Source organism: Balaenoptera musculus, chromosome 11, assembly GCF_009873245.2.
Source record: "Balaenoptera musculus isolate JJ_BM4_2016_0621 chromosome 11, mBalMus1.pri.v3, whole genome shotgun sequence".
Classification (NCBI taxonomy): Eukaryota; Metazoa; Chordata; class Mammalia; order Artiodactyla; family Balaenopteridae; genus Balaenoptera; species Balaenoptera musculus.
Window position 1 is genome coordinate 65,033,376 of NC_045795.1, and position 20,064 is coordinate 65,053,439.

The window sequence follows — 20,064 nt, forward strand, 5'->3', positions numbered from 1 at the left end:
CGAGGTCCCCGACCCCTACATTCCTAAGGGATCCAGTGAGGAATGCATGTCCCAGCTCTCCCATTGCCCTACACCCAGTTTACCCCTAGGAGAGAGTCCTCGCCTTGGCAAAGCCTCCCACAGTGACCCATATCTCCACCTACCACTCCAGCTTTGACTAGGAGCTGCAGAAGCTGAGGGTGCAGCCTCTGGGCCCTGTGGACCAGCCCCTTCAATTTCAGCTGCCACACAGCTGTCCCTCTGGGCCAGCCCATCCCCCACAGCAGCTTCTCTGTCCACCACCAGGCCTCCTGGGCCTGTCCCAGGATGCTGTCTTGTCCTCCAACTGTGGCCACGACCTGGGCTGTAAGCATGGCCTCTTGAGAAAGCAGGGCAGCTGAGGAGGCCTGGGCCTCAGCACCTGCAGGGGATAGGAACGATAGACACAGGGTTGGCTCAGGGCTCCATTGGCAGGGTCAGTCAGACTCCTGGGTCCCTCAGATATGTAAGCAAAGGCACCTGGTCCCTTCCTCCTGCCCCAGCCTAGACCCCACCGTCACCTGCGGCCCACCTACCTGCCTACTTGGCCTCACCTTGGGCTCCTGTGGCCTTCTTGAGCCAGGCCGAGCCCTTGACACAGTCTAGCTCCCAGGATAATTCTTCCAGATGTTCACACTGCCCCCTAACCCATGGCTCTCTTTCTGCTACAACCTGTCCTTTGGCCCACAGTGTCTGGGCCAATGTGGTTGTTTCCGGCCTGTGGGAGGATGGAGTATCAGTCTGGCCAGAGATGCCCTTTCCTCCCTGATTCCTCACTCAAGAAAACTCACCTCACTCCCAGACCCAGGACTCAGACAGGCCAACCCAAGACCCTCTGAATCCCTGACCCTGGGAGGCTAGCTGGAGACCTCCTTCCTACTGACCCCAGACCCCTTGCCTGAGTCCAGCTATCCATTCCGTAGGTTGTCGTAGGGGCCCCACAGCAGGGGAAGGAGATTTCAGGAGTGTCTGGGCCTGCTGGAGTACCCCCTCCAGGCCTGCAGGTGCCCCCAGCACCCCAGCCAGGCATCCCCTGGCATAAGGCGGCCACCTCGTGGGCCACAGAGTCCAGCTGCAGCTGGAGCAGAGCCAGGTGTTGGTCCCAGGAGGTGAAACAGGGAGGGCAGGACGTGCAGTGTGGGAAGCCACCTCTGGAACCACGGGCGCATGCCTGGCACCTCAGCCCTGAGATGCCCTCTCTGCAGCAGCAGGTGCCTGTGTGTGGGTCACAGCTGGGCGAGATGGAGCCCTGGGCGTCACAGGCACAGGCTGTGGGGGAGAGAGAGAGTCAGGGTAGGGAGCAAGCAGCACTCACCCTAGCCTTGCCGCCAAGAAGCCTGAGGAGGAGAATGACCCTGTGTGAGTATGAGAGCCTCACCTAAGCCACTGCTCAGAGCAGTCATGGGGGAACTTCCCTGGTGGTCCAGTGGGTAAGACTCCGCGCTCCCAATGCAGGGAGCCCGGATTCGATCCCTGGTTGGGGAACTAGATCTCGCATGCATGCCACAACTAAGATGCCGCACACCACAACTAAAAAGATCCCACGTGCCGCAGCTAAGACTCAGCACGGCCAAAATAAATAAATAAATTTTTTTTAAAAAAAGAGAACGGTCATGGGTACTGGCATCTACCCCAGCCAGAGAGGCCATACTGCATGGCAGCCTTTGGGCAGGAAAACGGCACAGGGCTCCAGGTGCTCTACAGCCCAGGCAGGGGTCAGTTAGGGTCAAGACTGGCAGGCGGGGTCAGGAAAGAACCACCCAATGTGTCTGCTCCGCAGGCCTACCCGACCTGGCCTTGCCAACACTCTTTCCCCACAGCTGTTTTCACGAGTATTTCGTTAAGTTTTGGAGAAAACAGCAATAAACACGTGTTCTCGCTCAGGACAACCCGGTGGCTCCCCCGCCACCCCACAGGGAGGATCCCGTCAGGACAGCCTCACCCCTGGTGGTGGATTGTGTGAATGCCCTGCTCACCTCTGCACTCCCGCTCTGGGTCACCCCAGTACCCATCCTGATACCAGGAGCAGTGCGGCCCCCAAATCCTGCCTGGCAGGGGCACTGACCCGTGACCTGAAGGAGGAGTGTGTGGCCAGTCCGCAGAAACGAAGAGCCTCCTCTGGGGGAGGGAGAAGGAAAGGAGAGCTCAGAGGCAGCACGCTGTCGCCTCCTCTCAGCCCTGTTCCTGCCCAGGCAGCACTCGTACCTGTGCTTGGCTGAGGGCTTCTCCTCTCCTGCTTCCTCTGGTCTGACCCTCTTGGCCGGCCCCCACCTTGTCCCCACATTGCCAGCCTTGCCTCCCACACACCGGCCCTCTGGGTTCTCAACTCCTGACCTGCTCCTCTGTGTCCTGAGTGGAGCACCCCACTGTTTCCACACCCTCACCCCCCGACTCCCACCCTCTCCTCACCAAGGACTCGAGAACACACTTCAGACCTCATCTCATTCAGTCCCTGACGTCTCTCCTCCTGGAAACGCTCACTTCCTGCGGCCATCCATCTCTGCCTGCATCTCCCAATCCTCCCCCTCTGCCCATGTCTCCTCTGCCTCCTTCCCAGCTGCACCCGGCCCCACCCGTGCCACACTCGTTCTGCTTGCCATGACCAACTCACAGTGCTTCACCTACACGCCGACACATGGCGGCATACGGGGTCGGGCCCATGTGGTCTCATGTCTGCTCATAGCTAATGTTGCACAAGAGCACACACAGCTGCTTGCAGCCACACACACCACTGCTGGTAGTCACATTAACACTCACACTCACACCAGCCATAAATCACACCACAGGCACACACATTCACTCACACCTGGCCACTGCCACATGCTATGTGCGACAAGGGCTCACTCACCGGGTGATACACTGGCTGCAAAGTGTGTTGGGCACGGCGGTTGCAGGGCTCACAGCCTCGGGCCCCCCCCCAGGTTCCAGAAGAGGGGGGCACAGCGGCTATAGTCCCGCCCCAGCGTGTGGGGGTAGCAGGGGCACTGCCCGCTGACCTGGTTGCAGAAGCAGGCTTCAGCCCCAGACAGGCACCTCGCAGGTATGGTGCCCCAGCGGTCACAGCCACAGCCCGGGGAGAGGAAGGGCTTGACGGGGTCTGAGGAAAGAGAACGCACCGCCTACCTTGGGATACCCTCACCCATCCCACTCACACACTCATGCCGGCAGCCCCCTTGGTGCAGGGCACTGCCTTGGAAGCCAGACTCGCAGTGGGCACAGCTAGGGCCATGGCTGTGGTGCAGACAGCATTGGCAGTGTCCACTGTGGGGGTCACAGGCGGCTGGATCACGGGATCAATATTGTTGTTGCACTGGCAGGGCTGGCACGGACTCCTTCTGGGGTCATCTCCTGGCCAAGGGTGCCCAAAGTAGCCCGAGGAGCAGCGGTCGCAGCGGGGGCCTGGAGTGGATTGGGGTCTGTGTGGGTTGTCTCAGTAGTCTTCCTGTACCTTTGGGGCCTCTGGGTCCCACTTAAGCAGCCAAAAGGTCTGAGGTCCGGCCAGGAGGGCAGAGGACACAATAGCTATATTATGACCCATCTTCTTGGCTTACAAGTTCCATGACTATAATTCCTCAAGAATGGGAACTTCTTGAGGAGAGGAGCGCACCCTGCAGCTCAAACACACAGGTGACACTGGCAAAGATTTGCCTCGTGGACCTGATGGGATTGTGAACAAGTGAGCAGGGCCATGGGTTTGTCGCTGCCAACCATGCCTCACCTGCATAGCCAGGTGCACAGAGACACAGGACACGTCCACTGGTGCTGTCCACATGGCCGGAAGTCCCATGATAGATGTCTGAGCCAGGGTGCCCAGGACAGAGGCAGGGCCGGCACTGCTGGCCTGAGCCCAGGGTGGGGTCTCCGTAGTAGCCATCCAAGCACCTGGGGGCAGTAGCACATGGAATGGGGCCTAGCCCACTCATCATGATCCCTCCCCAACCCTTCCAGTGGCAGCCTCACCTCTCACAGTGCTGGCCCATTGTGGCCCCGTGGCAGTCCTGGTAGACTCCTTTGAGTGGATGGCACAACTCAGCATAACAACCCAAGAGGCAAAGGTTGGAGGGGGGGGAAGAGGTGGGTGCAGTCCGCATATAACATAAGTATAAATGCCATATGATTCACTTGCTCAGGACCGCCTCCCCAGAAGGCAAGCACAAGGACCCATTTTAAGAGGATGTTTTCCCCCCAAACATCTGAGAATGTTTCAACTTAAAGCTTAAGGTTATAAAAAGCAGCAGCTCCATTGCAGGCACAGGGTTGGCAGCGTAGGAAGCTCCACCAGCCATAGAGGCAGCGGTCCCAGCAGCGACCAGCAAGGCACTGCCCGTTCACAGGGTTACAAATGGCATTGGTGGCACCCTTGGTGTGGCAGCGGCACTCTGTGGGAAATGACAGGGCAATCAAGCCCTAGAGAAAGGAGATGGCTGGTCCCAGACACCACACCCACTGGCCCTGAAGGCTCACCACGGCAGCCAGTGGGCCGGAAGCCATATGTTCCAGGCCTGCAGTGGTCACAGGTATGACCAACGATGTTAGGGTGGCAGCGGCACTGCCCACCCAGCAGGGCACACTCGGTGCTCAGTGAACCCTGTGGGTGGCACTCACACGCTGCCAGGAGAAAGGGTAAGATCAGATGAACCTCGTGGAGCCTCCTGCAACCCCTATCCTTCAGCCCCCTCAAGCCAGGGCCACACACTCACCAAGGCCACCCCCCTGGAACAGGGCAGAGATGCTGCAGGCAAGGTGGGCACAGGCCTCAGGCATAGTGCTGGAAAGGCTCGTCCTCGCTGCCTCCATGCAGCCCACCTTGTGGAGCTCCTGCAAGTGCCCCGTGGCCCCAGGGTCCACAGATCTCAGTCCAGGCAACCCTTTCACCTGTGGCAGGAGCACAGCCTAGTAGGAAGGTAGAGGGTGGAGGGCAGGGGGTAGTGAACCCAGCCCCACTCACTAACACCTACAATGGAACTTCTGTACGTTGGCCCTCACAGCCCCTTCCCGCCCCTTTCCTGTTTCTCTTTTGATTCTGTTTCTCCTTCCTCTCCAATAGCCCTGATCTAGTCCAGGCAATGCCACCTCTCACTCAGAATCATTGAAGTATCTTCCCCCTAACAATCCACCCTCCCCATGTCTCTTCCCTGCTCAAATCCCTTCCAGGGCTCCCCATTTCCCCAGGATAAGCCCTTCGCCTGGCCCACAAGTTCCTGTGAGGTCTGGCACCTGCCAGTCTCACCTTCTATCCTTGGCATGTGCTTTTCGCTGCCTGACTCCCCTTCCCTACACTCTCCACCTGTCTCAATCCTCTTGGTGCAACTCTAGGTCTCCACAAGCCCCTGTCCCCTGAGCCCACTGCATCCATATTGTCCTGCTAATTTGTGTCTCCACCCAGATGTAGGGTGGAATCTCTAGGATCTCACCGAATCCAGAAGGATGGTGCCCCCTGTCCAGGTCTCCGCACCCCCTTGGTCCGCCATAGCCGCAGGGTCATGGAGTAGCGTGTTCCAGGTTCAAAGCAGAAAAGTCTGGATAGAAACACAGCTCCGCAGGGACTGGGGAGAGGAGTCAGGGTTGGGTAAGGAGGTCATGATCATGTGGTCCCAGGAATGCCCCATTTCCACTGTGCAGATATGGGGTCCAACATTTCATCATACAACCAATGGAAAAAGACCAACTTCTTAAGCCCCGCCCTGTTTTAAATTAGGTTCCTGTTTTGATTGTTCTATGACATGATGGTATTCCATATTGGGAGGTTTCTACTTTGTTTGGGTATTGCTTTGAATGTGTTGGCTACATAATAGGGTCTTGGTATTTTGGGGGTCATGGGGTCTAGCCTACCTGTGTACCTGGGTCAAGGCCACCTGGAACAGCTGCTCTGAGGGCAGCAGATGGGCACAGCGGGTACTGCTGGGCTGGGATTGAGCACGGACCCTGACTAATGCCTGCCACTCTTCAGGTGCCTAGGGTTAGGGGCCAGTGGTCATAGAGCTGCCCCTACCCACCACCCGGCACCACCCATCCACCTGCCTGGCACCCATGCTACTGACCTGGGTCTCATAGTGTAGGACAATGTCACACTCCAGGGCAGGAGGCACTATGGGTGCCAGAAGAGAGAGGCCAGCCCCATCAACCACACGTGCAAAGTCTGAGCCAGTCCACAGTGTACAGCCAGCTCCCTGATGCAGGGGCAGGGGCTCCTTTGGGGTCTGGATGTGAGACACTGACTCCCAGGTCCAGACCACTCCAGGACCTAGGACCCTCAGGATTTAGGTTCCCATTCCTCTAAGACCCCAGGGACTCATAGCCCCGGGGCTTGGGCCCATCCCTACTAAGACCTAGCGGCCTGTGACCCAACCCTGTTCCTCACACTCCTCACCTTGGGCAGCTGGTATTTGTAACAGGCTCACCTGGCAGGGTGGAGGGCACACCGAGGGACACGCTGTCTCTTAAGTCGGGGCCTGAGCCAACCAGGGGAGGTCCCTGCGGCTTGTGTACGTACAGTGGGGAGGAGCAGGCTCGGGGGCTCCCTGGGGGCAAGTCAGGTGTCAGTGTCCTCCCACACTGTCCTGGGTGAGGATTTTTTTTGTCCGTGCCGTGCAGCTTGTGGGATCCTACTTCCCCGAGCAGGGATCAAACCCTCGCCCGAGGCAGTGAGAGCTGGGAGTCCTAACCACAGGACTGCCAGGGAATTCCCTGTCCTGGGACTATGGACTCCATCCAAGACACCAAACTTCTGACCATGCTGATGCTGCCTCACTTGGACCTGCCTCACCTTCCTAACCCTGTCTGGCCTCTTCTTCCAACTAGCTCTCTCTGGACACTCTCTCCCTCCCCTGAGCACCAAGGTGTGAGCCTTGACTTCCTCCTGCCCCTGCCCTTCCTGGACACTCACAGGCAGCTGGGGGTCAGCAGGCTGGAGGCCCAGACCAAGCTCAGCTTCAGCAGTGGCCTGGTCGAGGGCAGCACAGAAGTACCCAGACCGGCGTTCACAGCAGTGGCGGCCACGGAGGTGGGGCCGGCAGAGGCAGAGGCAGAGGCCCTCCCCTGCAGAACACCTGAGCCAGCATAGGGGTGGGGACGGGACAGAGTCAACTCCCAATTCTTGTCCCTTGACCTGGACCCCCAGTCCTTGCCTTGTACCTGTTGCTGTAGGCACCCCCCAAAGTCACAGTCACAGGGCCGACAGCCTAGAGAGTCACTACTCAGACCCCAGAAGCTGGGCTATAAGAGAGAGTAGGTGGGTGGAGGAGGGAAAGGAAGACCTGGGCAAGGAGAGGAGGGTCAGGAGCCTGGAAGGCCATATGCTGGGACTGCTCGTTGCAGGAAGAAGCAAGGGTGAGCCCAGGGCTGGAATGCTCTTCTGCCTCTGGCTGAGAAGTGGAGAGGAGACCCTGGTGTACTCCTGCACGGCTTCATGGAGGTGAGGTAAGAGGTAAGAAGATGAGGTCACAGCCAGGGGTAAAATAAAAGTTAAACAAAGGATTTGTAATGTTCAAGGAGAGGCAAGAAGGGGATACACTGAGTGTCCCTTCAAACACTTTTGCTGTGAAACACCTTTAAATTCAGTGCATAATACTGTTGTAACTCCTTCAAATGTTTTTCTTTCTTTTGTTCCCAAAGCTCCCACCTGAGGGTATGTGTTGGTTCAGCTAGCCAAGGTGGCGCTGACTCTAGTGACCAGGTCAGGAAGTGGCACCAACCCACCAGCAAGGCTTAGTCTACAGTCACAGATTACAACCTTGTACTTGTCAGCTTCTAGAAGCTCAGCACCCAAAATCAAGGTCAAATCAGAAGGTGAGTCAAGCCTCACCAGACAACGGCTGCAGTCCCATCCAGAGACAAAGCGTTTGCAGTGACAGGCACCACTGGAGAGATCACAGGCATGAGTGCCAGGGACGCAGCTCCGGGGATTGCATCTGCAGGCTAAGGCATAGGGCTGTCAGGGTGCTAATTAGACTGCTGCAGGGGTAGGTAGGCGCATGCATTATTAGGGTAGTAATTGGGGGCAGAGCAAGGAGGACATGGGGGTGGGGGTCCACTCTGAGGGTCACTCACACTGGCAGCCCTTTGACTGCGAGAGGCTCAGGCCATAGCGACCAGGCCAGAGGAGTCACAGCGCTGGCCCCACACGTGAACTTTGCAGCGCTACTGCCCAGAGAGGAGGCCCGAGGTTTCATCTGTGTGGGCATCACACAAACCCCCTTCCAGGGCACCCAAAGGGTTGCAGTCACAGGCTAGATCAGGGGTCAGAAGTGCAGACAGAGTCAGGTCAGAGGTCACCATTGAAACTGAAGGAACAGGGTCAGAATTAGGATTGGGGGTTGGAGGGCTCACGTTTGCAGGAGTGAAGGGAGCAGGGAGCCTCCCTGGGATCTTGGTGGAAGAAGGGCTGGCAGAGCTCACAGCGGCACCCAGCTGTGCTGTGTTGACGTGCATCACACACACTTCCACTCACGTTGCCAGATGCGAGATACAGGGCCACGTCAAAGTGACAACTGCGGGCATGCCCATGACACTCACATTCTGGAGCAGAACAAGGAAGGTGGCTATGGAGTGGGCTGGCCTGGTAGGCATGGGGGTGCCCAGGCTCTGCTGCCTGCCATGGGTGGTCCTGGTGCAGGTCCTGGCAGCGCTCAGTGGGTACCAGCTCTGTGGTGGCAGGAGACACAAAGGCCATGCACCTGGCAGGGAGGATGGCAAGACGAGTCTGCCCCGGTCCCCCAGCTTGCCCTCCCACCAGCCACAGGATGCCCCTCCTACGGTACTCACCATGCCTTCCACGTTGTGTGGGACCCTGGGTGCAGGCCTGCACTCAGCGGCATGGCCATGGCACAGGCAGCTGCCTTGGACCACAAGCTCAGAGGGCATAGTAGTAGAAGGGGTGTCCCTTGAGGCCCCCTGGGGCCTGTCACCCAGTGTGTGCAGTTTGAAGTTCACACGGAGGTTAGTGACATGCAGGAGCTCTGGAGACAGATCGAGAGCCCTCAGGTACACTGGTTGTTACCCCTCTATGGCTGAGATAGAGAAGGAACTGGGGTGGGGTGGTCTCTCCCCTCTCTACATCATTGCAGCCACCTCCTCCAGCACCCATGCTGTAGAACTCCCCCATCCCTGCTCCCCTGATTATACCATTCTAGGATGACCACAGCCTAATGGTGATTATCCCACCTCTGCACTGTTCCAGACCTGATATCACTCCTGAGCTGAGACCTGCACATCCCATTGCTTCCTGGACACCCCTTTCTGGTGTCTCTATAGATGTTAGAAACCTGCTTCCCCAAGGTAGTAAAGGATTCCAGTCCCCAGCCCGTCATTAGAAATCAGCTTATCATCCAGCCAAACCACATAAGGTATGTTTATTTATTGACTGCCTTTCTCATTTTTATGTCAGCTCCAAGACAGATAACTTGTCTATCTGCTCCCCACTGAGCAAGGCCCAGAAGATGCCTGGCACACAGTGGGGCTCCATGGGCACTTGTTAAATGTACACATGGATGGAAAGATGGGTCCATGGCTCCTCTTGCTCCTCACAGCTTAAGTCAGCTACCAAGCCGAGGCCACCTCCTGTATCTCTTTGCCAGAGCTCCCCTTTCTCTTGATCAGAGGAACACACAACAGCTGCTCTAGGCCCTAGTAGGGCGGGGTGTGTGTGTGCGTGTGTGTGCGCGTGCTCAGGGTAAGTAGTTGGTAATAATCGAAGTCAAGGTGGGTGGAGAACGTAGAATGTAGAGAAAAAGCTACTTCGGGGTTTGTCCTCCTGCTCTGGTACTCTCCTGGCCTGGCTCTGGGCTGCCCTGCTGGGTTATGATTATGTCTCTCTTGTCCTTTAACAAGACTTCTGTTTTACAAGGAAGAGGTCAAACCCAGAGACGCCCTGGCGCCACCTGGAGGCAGCTTCAGGAACGCAGGGTACCAATTAGGGCCAGGGTGATGAATCAAAGTGGGAGGGCAGACAGGGGACCGTGATGGGGAACAGTGACGGTGGCTCACAAAGGGAAGAGTTATGAGGTACAGTGTGATAGGAGCAGAGGTGGGGGACAAAGATTGGGCTGGCATGGCCAGCAGTGATGAGGATCACAATGGGGCCTCACAAAGGAATTCAGTGATGGGGCAGAGATAAGGGACAGAGATGAAAACTGCTACCCATGCCAGTCCCTATGCACTGGGCACAGGTATGGGGAACATGGGACAGGAATGGGGAGCCATAACAGGGACCATAATGCAGCAGAGCTGGGAAACAATCCTTGGGGGACTGGGCTGGCTTGCCCGCTACCCTGCCCCACGGGTGTGCATACCCAGGTAGGACCTCACCTTCCACCAGTGAGTATCTGGTTTTCCCAACAAAGGAGTACAAGACTGGCTGTGGGGATAATTACCCTGAACCTTGGTATTATTTGGGTTCTCCACCAGAATGGCTGGATCCGGAACTTTGAAATTACCTAAGCAGCAAGCCTGAGCCTCTGGCTTCATCCCAGGGCCCAACCCCCCTTCCTCTGGGCCTGACCTCTCCCTCAGTGGAAGGCTCAATGTCTTGAGTAACGCTGCTCACAGATGAGGTCACTGACTCTGTGGCCAGGGGAAAGAGAAATCCCAGGAAAGAGGCCTAAGCAGTTGTGGGCAAAGTAGCGGTACATGTGCCAGAAGTGGCCATGGTCCACTGAGCGCTCAAGGAGCAGAGCCAGAATGTCTGGGGACAGGAGGGGGTCCTTGGGTCATCAGGGGCAAACATCACCGGTGGCCATCAGGTCAGGAGGCAGAGAATAAGCTTTCAGTCTCGGGCACTGGGTCACCCTGAAAGTCATGATGAGGTGGGTAAAGTAAAAGGCATCTTCTAGGTCCAGCTGGTGACATTCTCAACACCTGTAACCACAAGGGCTGGTCAGTGGCCAGGCCTTGACCCTGATCCCAGCCCTGCACACATGGGCACACAAGAACCCCCACCACGCTCTGCTTGCCACCAGGACCACTCTGGGAGATCACATTCTCAATGCCATGGCTTTTCCAGTCCTGAGAGTCACAAAAGAAGCAATTCTCAGCATCCTGGAGTGCCCAATGAGACTGACTAGTCAGGAGGTGCTTGGTTGGCTACAACCCCCTCCAAAATTTCACAGCACAGGCCTCTCCCTCTGGCTCTCGTCAATGACCTGAACTCCCACAGGTGCTGAACCTGCCCAAGAAAATCCAAGATACCATCTCCAGAGCCCATACCCTCCTCCCTACCTGTAGGTTACTGACAATGCAGTACAGTTCAGGGCCATGGAGGCCACAGGTGGATGAGGTTCGAAGGACCTGGCCACAGCCAATAATCAGGTTGCTGGTAGGTGGGTAGCAGCTGCCGCCTGAGCAGCCGGGTGGAGGAAGTTTGTCTGGCACCTCCTGGGCAATTGTTCTGGGAGCCTGGACTGGGAGGGGCAGGGTCTGAGTATACAGATCCTAGGGGTACGCCCCCCACCTCACCCCATCCCACAGCGTGGCCCGATGATTTCTTCTCCCCCTCCACATGGCTCTCAGGTAAAAAGACCACCTCTCACCCATCGGTGGCAGCAGCAGCAGAGCTGAAAGGAGGGGCTAGCCCGGCTGGGGGTCCTGGGCAGTTGGAGCTAGAATCAGGCCCGAGAGAGAGAGAATACAGAGTGTGCCCCTAGCTGGGCTGCCCTTGAGGATCTGAGTGTGGCCCTCAGGTCCTTCCCCATACTCACATGGTAGATGAACTCAAGGCTGCCAGAGGCAAGGAGCATGCAGGGTTGTGGAGTCATGGTGCAGCTGGGAGAAGGGGGGGGGGAGTCCCCAGAGCCTGGGAAACCAAGAGAGGCCGTGCCCAGGGAAAGGATATTAATAGCAGTCACCAGATGCAGAAGAAAGGTGGGGAGGGGGGCACCAAGAAGCAGAGTTTCTCTACAGGTCTGCCATCCAACGCAGCTGGTGCTCCTGCAGCCAGGGTTCAGACTAACCCTCAGAGACAGAAAGGATCCAATTCTCATTCAAATGAGGCTTCCACCCCTAGCTCTGAAAGGCTGTTCGTCTCCAGGAGCCTCTGGGGAATGTATCCCCCTCCCCGCCAGCCCCAGCCACTGCCTTTCAGGCTGGGCAGACAGTGAAGGACTGGCAGATGGGCAGGGAGCTAGTTTTGTTCAGGGCTCAGGGCCCTGTCCCCTCTCCAAAGCAGGAAGAACCAATAATGTCTGAACATACAGGCCCCTGTTGGAAGACATGCTGAGGCTGGACCTGGGAATAGAGCACTTGGAACCCAGGCAGAAAGCACTGAGAGGCAGTGTGGAAACTCTCCAGGCTCAGAGACCGCAGCACTCCACCCATCCAAGATAATTCCTTGGTCAGTGAGGGGACTCTGTGGCCCTACAACCCAGAGCCACCCTGGCCCCTGACTCAAGCCCCAACCCCTTGCCACCAACTGGGGAAGTCGAGGATAGTCCCTCTCCAGAAAGAAGCAGAGGAAAGAATAGGCAGAAGTACTTCAGCCGATTTAGGCCCCGCCCTACCCCAGACAAGCCCACACAAAGCGCCAAGGTTTCAGCCAGAGTAGACAGGAAGACAAGGCCAGGCTGTCTGCACCGCCCCTTCCCTGGCCTAAAAACCTGCAGGCTGCAAGGTTCCCCACAGAGCCACCTATTGTCCTCCTCCAAGGGAGCTATCTGGATAACAAACCAGGGCAGCCCCAAGCGGAGGTGTCCCACCTTAGAGTGGCTCTGCCCCTGCCCTCAGGGGCCCGGAGGCTGCCCTTCACTCACATCCATGACCTTCCCTGGGCTACCAGGACCCTCTCTGGCATTCCTGTTCCTGGGGCTACCTTTCCTAAACACTCAAGCTGGCTTACCAGCAGTCACACACACAAAAAAAGACCATGGAGTGCGGGCAGGGAGACTGGAAGGTGGAAAGGTATAAAACGTGATAGATGGAATAGTGGACATACAACTTGAAGAGTAACAAGTCACAGTGCGTCGCGCCATGAGACCACCCCTCCCACCCGCCCACCCCACCCCACATCCTCCGGTCTCTGAAAGGAGGCTGGTGGCTCTCAGGGCCCTGGAGAGGCACCCAGAGTCCTTAGGGTTGTGGAATCCATGGGCATTGCACACTGTGCCACTGGCCACAGACAACTGGGCTCAGTTTCCCCGAACATTGCTACGTGAAGGAATCAGGGTGCTGAGTATGGCAGCAATGGCTGAAGTCGTATTACAGGGGAAAGGTTCACACGGAGGATCCGCTGAGCCTGCTGCCGCACCTCATGGTCTGAGGACTGCCTGTCCACCTTGATGGCCCGGAATTTCAGCAGCTTTGCCGTTCCAGATCCTAGCCATACCTTAGGGGATTGGGGCCCAAGCCGTGTTCTCTTCTGGGGAGGAAGATCCTTTGCCTCCTCAGTCCTTTTCCTCTTCTGTCCCACAGTCTCAGGGCAGCTTTTCCGGCCCCTCCTTGCAGTCCTGGCCTGAACAGACCTTTTTGGCCTGCCCCTGCCCCTGGGCTGGGTCCGAGCCACCTTGGCCTTAGCCCGCACTGCCTTGGCCCTGGCCCTGGCCCGCACTGCCTTGGCCCTGGCCCTGGCCCGCACTGCCTTGGCCTTGGCCCTGGCCCGCACTGCCTTGGCCCTGGCCCTGGCCCGCACTGCCTTGGCCTTAGCCTTGGCCCGTACTGCCTTGGCCTTGGCCTTGGCCTTGATCCGTGCTGCCTTGGCTTTTGCCCGGGCCTTGGCAGCTTTGGCTTGTGTTCGAGCCACCTTGGCCTGGGCACGGGCAACTTTGGCCTGGGTTGTTTTGGTGCCCAGAGCACAGCCACCTTTCATTTGTGGGCCACTGAGGGAACCAGAGGCTTTGTAGGTCTTGCTCTGGGGCCCAGTGCCTTGTCGGGGTCCAGCCCTGGGGCCTCTTCGAGTCAGACACTTGGGGTCCTTGCTTGTGGCTTTTCTGGGAGCTTTGGGCTGGGAATTCCCCAGCCTCTTCCCTGGACCTTTCCGCAGCTTCAGGGGAGAGTCTGCAAGTGAGAGCTGCAGTGACTGTGCCTTGTGCTTGGCACCCAAGCAGGGCATGGGAGTCTTGAGTGGAACCAGGGCCTCAAGGACAACAGAGAGCCTCATGGCAGGGTAGACACCTGGATAGAGGTGAGCGGGAAAGCCCACTGCTGCACCCCGGGCACGGCTGGCATTTGACTGCTTCAGGGAGCTCAGTAGCAGGTTGGTGGTGGCATGCTTGGCGAGGGCTGGTGTGGATGCTTTGGCCAGCCTGCCAGACAGTGGCATGGGGAGCAGCGTGGCCCGGCCTGCAGGCAGCCGCATGGCAGTTCGGGGAGCACTGGCTGGAGGTGATGTGGCAGCTGGGGTGGGGGCACGAGCCTGAAGCTTTGTCTGGCTTGGGGGGTTGGCTGTGCACGAACTATAGCCATAGACGTCACCGCTGCGCAGGATGGTTGGTTGGAAACCATCATCCCGCAGGCCCTGCAGGAAGGCCACAAGCTGGGCCTCAGTGGCACTGAGATCCTGGCTCATGGGGTTAAAGACAAGCAGCGCTTCCTCCAGGGCCTTCTTCCCTGCCGTGGAGATCCGCGACCAGGAGTGCACAGCTTTCTCCTCCACATGCTGCACCACCACGCTCATGGCATTAGGCACTGCAGATCTGCCTGGGTATCTGCAAACCAGCGCTTGGCACCTCCAAGGCAAGAGGAAAAGAGTCAATAAGAACGGCACCGAGATAGGGGACAGGACCAGTAGATAGGTCCATCAGGGCCAGCATTCTTCACAATAACATCTATTGACACAGAGGGGTCTGGCCAGAGTGAGCCACTCCTTGGGGCAAAACCCTGGTCTTCTCCACCTATCACGGTGGAGGGTGGGGGGTAGAGGTGGGGGACTCATATGGGTCAGAGGCAGCTTCTTCAGGATACATGCCCATAAGCTCATCAGAGCCGTCCAACCTGCTGACGGGCCCCTGGAAAGATCTCGGCCTGGCCAAATTCCTAGTATTAGACTCAACACTGGGAATACAGGCAAATATCTCTGTCTTCCAGGAGCCCTGTACAGAAGGCAAGATAGAGATACCCTCAAGGTTCTTGGGAATGCACACTGGCACACAGCTCAGCTTGCCGATGGGTAAGGGAAGGATTCCCGGGAGAGGAATACTCAAGTGGGACATGAATGATGAATAGGAAAGGACCACATGGAGATGGAGCAAAAAGGGCAACAGCCAATGCAATGGCTCCGAAGTGAGAAAAAGTAAGGCAAACTTGGTGTGATTGGAATCTGTGGTCAGGGCTGGGAGGTCTAGCTGGAAAAACAGGGGACAGCAGGGCAATACAAGCTTTGAATGTTCCTTGAATGCTGGCCAAAGGGCCCAGACTTACATCCAAAGTCCATGACCATCTCTGTTCCTACAGCTGCTGCTGTTCAGGTGCCCAGGGGTGGACCTCCCTGCCCACCAGAAGTTCTGCTTTCAGAGTTCCCAGACAGTCCACTCAGAGGTTCAATTCCTAGCACTAGAGCCACGGAGACCAACCCCAGAGAAAAAGCCAGACTCTCCTTCAACATAAACTAAAAAGATGATGAGTAGCAGGTACTAATAACATATCTCTAGGCAATCAGGCAGCCTGGGGCCAGGCAGCCAGACCAAGAGCCCAAGGTCTGGGAGCCAATGACTCCGAGTAAGATGATTAATAAAGTGGACCCTAGAGATTTGAACTGTCCTAATTAGGGCTTGGAAGCAGACTTTGGTACAGCCCATTTAGAGCTGTCTGGGAAGACCCAAGTTGTCCCAGGCTTCTCCTTAAAAGCTGGAGGCCGTCAATCATGACTAACATCTAGTCTAACCCATCACTGAGGGGTCCCAGAGACAGCTCCGTAGCTGCACAGAATTAAAAGATCAGCTGGGATCAAGCAAGTCCCTGGGGCCAAGAGGTGAGTCTGTGCAGCTTCTTCCTCCCCCTAGTGGAGCAGAAGTTTTCAGAATTCCCTGGAGGAAGTGCCCTGGGGCTCTTTGTTTGGAAACATTCTTGGATTCTCAGGTGTCTCGGGCACTTCCCCTCTCCAGAGGCCATTCTCCAAGTACAGTCCTTACACATGACTTTAGTTCTTTTATTTTTTTCCCAAGGGATGTAGTTCCCAGGGCTGTGAACTGTACAATAAGGAAGGGCCTGTTACCTCCAGGCACAGATACTGGGGGTAAACCAGGGTCCCTTCCGCCCAGGTCGGCCTGGGCCCTTGGGAGGGGTCTCCTGGGCTTTCCAAGAGGCTCCGGAAAACAGAGACTGCAGCCCGACCCCTGACTTCCCTTCACAAGTGTCCCCGGGGCCGGCCGGGGAAGCTGATGAAAGATGCGGGACGGGAGCGGCCCTGTCCAAGCGGAACTGGGGTGGGGGCAGATCAGGGCCCTCAGGCTGGGGGTCCGCGTCCCTGGGACCGAAGCCGACGGTAGGAGCGGGGGGCCTCAGAGGAAGCGAAATGCACGGGGCAGGCGGTGGGAGCGCGACCGGGTCGCACAGCCCCAGGGTGGGGGTCTTTGGGCACGGGGTGGGGGTGGGGGTTGGGGGTCTCGGCCGGGCCGGCGGAGGGCGCTGGTCCCGAAGGAGCCGGCCGCCCGGCCCATCCGCCCTGCCGCCTCGCGGACGACCCCTCCGCGGCGTGGCTAGGCCCACGGCCCCAACCTACCGGCGCCGCCGCGGGGACCCAGGACGCGCCTCTGCGCCGCCTCCGCTGCTCCAACATGGCCGCCTGCTGCGCACCGGAAGTGCGCCGCGCTTCCGCTTCCGGGACCTGGCCCGCCCTAGTGACCCTTGACCCCCCGAGACCCCGTTTCCCCCAAAGTCTGGGGGCGGGACAAGCGGGAACCAGAGAAGACTTCCTGGAGGAGGTGGCAGAGGGGACCGCTCTAATCCCTTGCGGGCCTGTGCAGGAGTGTGAGGGGCAGAGGCGCTTTCGGCCGCTGCCCCAGGCAGGACTGCACCAGACTAGCATTGGATTAGGGGCCTGTCTGACACCTTCTCTGAGGGGCTTGATGGTGGAACGACATGTGGGAGGGATCTTTGGCAAGGTCCAAGCTATCCTTCACCCTTTTAGTCCTCCCGCAGCCACTGACAAGGCCCGCCTCTGTCCCAGGTGCCTGAACGGAGGGTGAAAGAGCAGTGCGCCCTGCCTGAGAGTGTCCCTCTGGAGCCTCTTTGTACCTCCTCTGAGGGCAGCAGCCCTTGCCCTATTCCTGAGAGTGGGCCCACTGCATGTGGTATGAAAGGCTGGTTTGCACACATTTGTTGCAAATAAGCCCAAAACTGGGCATGTCCAATCTGAGAGTCCCAGCATACCAGTGTGGGCCTGAGTGTACTTGCTTAGGAGCATGCCCACAGGTGTGGTGGGAGGACCCTGGTCCAGCCTCAGCTCCCTCAGTGGCAGGAAGCCCTCCCTAAAGTCTTAACTCTTCCCCAAATCCCTGCTCTTTGGCCTAAGAGATTGGGACCTCTTTCTACCTGTATAGTCTTTCCACATGTACCCTGGGGCCAGCAGAGGGGTGGTGGTTACAGGGCTCACTACCCAAGCAGCATCAGATGAGAGGACACAGGTAAAAATTAACCCTAGGAGTCTAAAGGGTCAGAATGGTCTCTATTGCTCTGACCAAAGGCACTTCTTGGTCAAGGGCCCCCAACTCCAGGTTGGGAGTCAACCTGGAAGTCCTGGTTTCATGGATGAGATGGTGGGGGCATCTGTACTTGGGTCAGAGCCTGAGCTAAGAGGCAAAAATATTGTCATAACTCTTGGACCTGACATGTACAGTGGTGCAAATTTGGTAGCTGGGGGGCAGGTGGAAGCCTATGGGCAGTCACAGAGTGTGACTGGATGCTTCATTTGGGGACTGGTTGATAGCCCTCCTCACTCCCCATAAAATCCCAGGATCCTCTACCTGATCTATGTTTCCCTGCCTATACAGAGGGGTCTGGGCACCTCTAGAGAGAAACACTCACCCCACCCTAGGCCTCACCTTGTGCACCTGAGCTTCTCAGGGCCTCAGCCCTGATGGTGGGGTCCTCAGTGCCTTTAAGCATAGCCAAGATGTCCAGCAGGAAATGCAAACTCTCCTGCTCCTCTGGGGTCAATGCTTCTGGCCCCTTGTATTGGTAGAGAGAAGGGAAGGATGGGGTTTCAAGGGCCAGGGTCTCGGGGGTTGCAATCAGGAAGTCCCACCTTAGCACTCCCAGTCCCCAACTGTGGGTGAGCCCCATCTCTGCCCCATCCATGGTTGAAGATTAGTTGTTCACTCTTAGGACCAATCCAGCCTCATCTTCTGCCCAAGTTGTCTTCTATAGCTTCTCTAAAGCCAGCAGTGTTGGCCCCCTGTGTGCAGGTGGGGCCAGGCCTTTGTAAACAGAAGCCACTTCCACGAAGAAGCAGAGCCCAGCCTGTAGGGATGACACGGGCCTAGGTGTGTCCTGGAAAGAGGATACGTCTCTGGTGATGTCCAGCCTAGAGGTCAGCGCAAAGTGGAGGACAAAAAAAGGTAGGTTCATCCCTAGTCTGTGTCCCTTCCACACATTAGAACTGTGGGGATGATATGGGTTCAGGGAAATGGTCTGGGGTACCTAGCTTCCTGAGGGGAGGCTGATACTTTTGCCTCTTGGTACCCAGTATGTCCCAGATGGAACTCTCTGGGATCATTCATCAGGGCCAAGTCTGACTTGACCTGGACTTTGGTGGATGCTGACCATCCCAGGCATCACTGGGATCAGATGAGATGAGGTTGGAGAGACCACAGGGCCGTCCCAGGATCCAGCCCTTCCTCTCCATTTGGCATCTTTTATATCCCTTAGTGATGGACCTTAGACCCATATCCACCTGAGCAGAGAGATCTGGTGAAGATCTAGATGTGAGTGAGGCCAGTGGCCTTGGAGGGATCACCCCAGGAGGGAGTCTATGTGCCAGGGAGAAGAGCCAAGGCTGGGTCTTGAGGAGCCACTTCCTGGGGAGGGAGAGGAAGTAGGGCCTGTTAAAGCCTCCGAGGGGCAGGACAAGCAGCAGGAGGAAGCCAAGGTCACAAGGGTGGGTGAGGCTTTGAAGAGGCCAGCAAGATTTCAGTTGAGAAAAAGACCATAGCCCCCCCCCACCCCGTTTTAGCTATATGGTGTTCCATGGTGACTTTGGCAATACCAAGTTTTGGGGAGCAGTGGTAGCGGATATAAGATGGCCAACACTAAGGCAGTGGAAACTGTGAGAGAAGATGACTTCAAGAGTTTGACTGGAAGGAATGGGACAATGGAAGGACTTGGGGTGCTGGGAGGTATCTAAAGGCAGGAGGCTTTTATGTGCTTAATTACTGGAAAGGAGAGGGGAAGGGGCCTGGAAAGGGAATAGTGGGAAGTGTGAGGGGGTCTGCAGGACAGTGTGAATACCCCATGGAGGAAGGTACCAGTGACTGGCCTAAGTGAGGAGCATTTTGGGGGCAGAGTGGAGTGGGAGGATGGAAGCCTTCTAGCCAGGACCTGCAACCAGCCTTGGCACCATTTCCATGTGGGCCGTCCAACTCCATCTGCCAGCCCCTGAAAGGCACTGAAGACTCTCTCTCTGGTCAGAAGGCTCTGCCCAACTGTCTCCAAGTTGCTCTCAACCCATGACTGATGGAGATTTGAGAATGAATACCTTAGCATTCCCTTGCTCTGATGGGAACAATAATGTGAGGCCCATGTTCTACAATGGCTCCCAGAGTCCCCAGCAGGATTTGGTCCTTGTTGCCCACAGTGGGAACTTGTTTGATGACACACCCCTTTACTGGCTGCTTTCCCTGTCTCCTTGCCACTCCTCTACTGGTGCTTCCTGTCCTCATCTCCCACATTAACTATATGTACTTGTATCTCAGTCTCCAGGTGTGCTTCTGGAGAAAGTGAGGCAGACGCTGTCCATGAAAGAGGGACAAATGGTAGCAAGCACAAACAATCACGAGGACTTCTTCTCATAGGTGACCACTGACCTGTACGAATGGGCCCCTAGCTCACAGACTTAGCCAGTACTCTTTAATGCTCAGAAGATAGGATGGGCCAGGGTCTGGGTCTGAGGTAGGTCTGCCTCTGTCA

General features: G+C 57.1%; 1 protein-coding gene and 1 pseudogene across 1 annotated transcript; both read right to left on the reverse strand.

Moving 5' to 3' along the window:
- Positions 1 to 8,094: 8,094 nt before the first annotated feature.
- LOC118904278 lies at positions 8,095 to 11,547 on the reverse strand (annotated as a pseudogene).
- Positions 11,548 to 13,008: 1,461 nt separating this feature from the next.
- Positions 13,009 to 16,743, reverse strand: CCDC71 (coiled-coil domain containing 71). The gene is made up of 2 exons (XM_036870390.1): positions 16,661 to 16,743; positions 13,009 to 14,669 (listed from the first exon to the last, which is right to left on the reverse strand). The coding sequence occupies exon 2, from the start codon at positions 14,615 to 14,617 to the stop codon at positions 13,166 to 13,168; it is 1,452 nt and encodes a 483-aa protein (XP_036726285.1). The 5' UTR covers positions 14,618 to 14,669; positions 16,661 to 16,743; the 3' UTR covers positions 13,009 to 13,165.
- Between the last annotated feature and the right edge of the window lie 3,321 nt (positions 16,744 to 20,064).

Excerpts from the sequence above, each read along its gene's own strand:
- CCDC71 (XM_036870390.1), bottom strand. The coding sequence starts at position 14,617 with ATGAGCGTGGTGGTGCAGCATGTGGAGGAGAAAGCTGTGCACTCCTGG.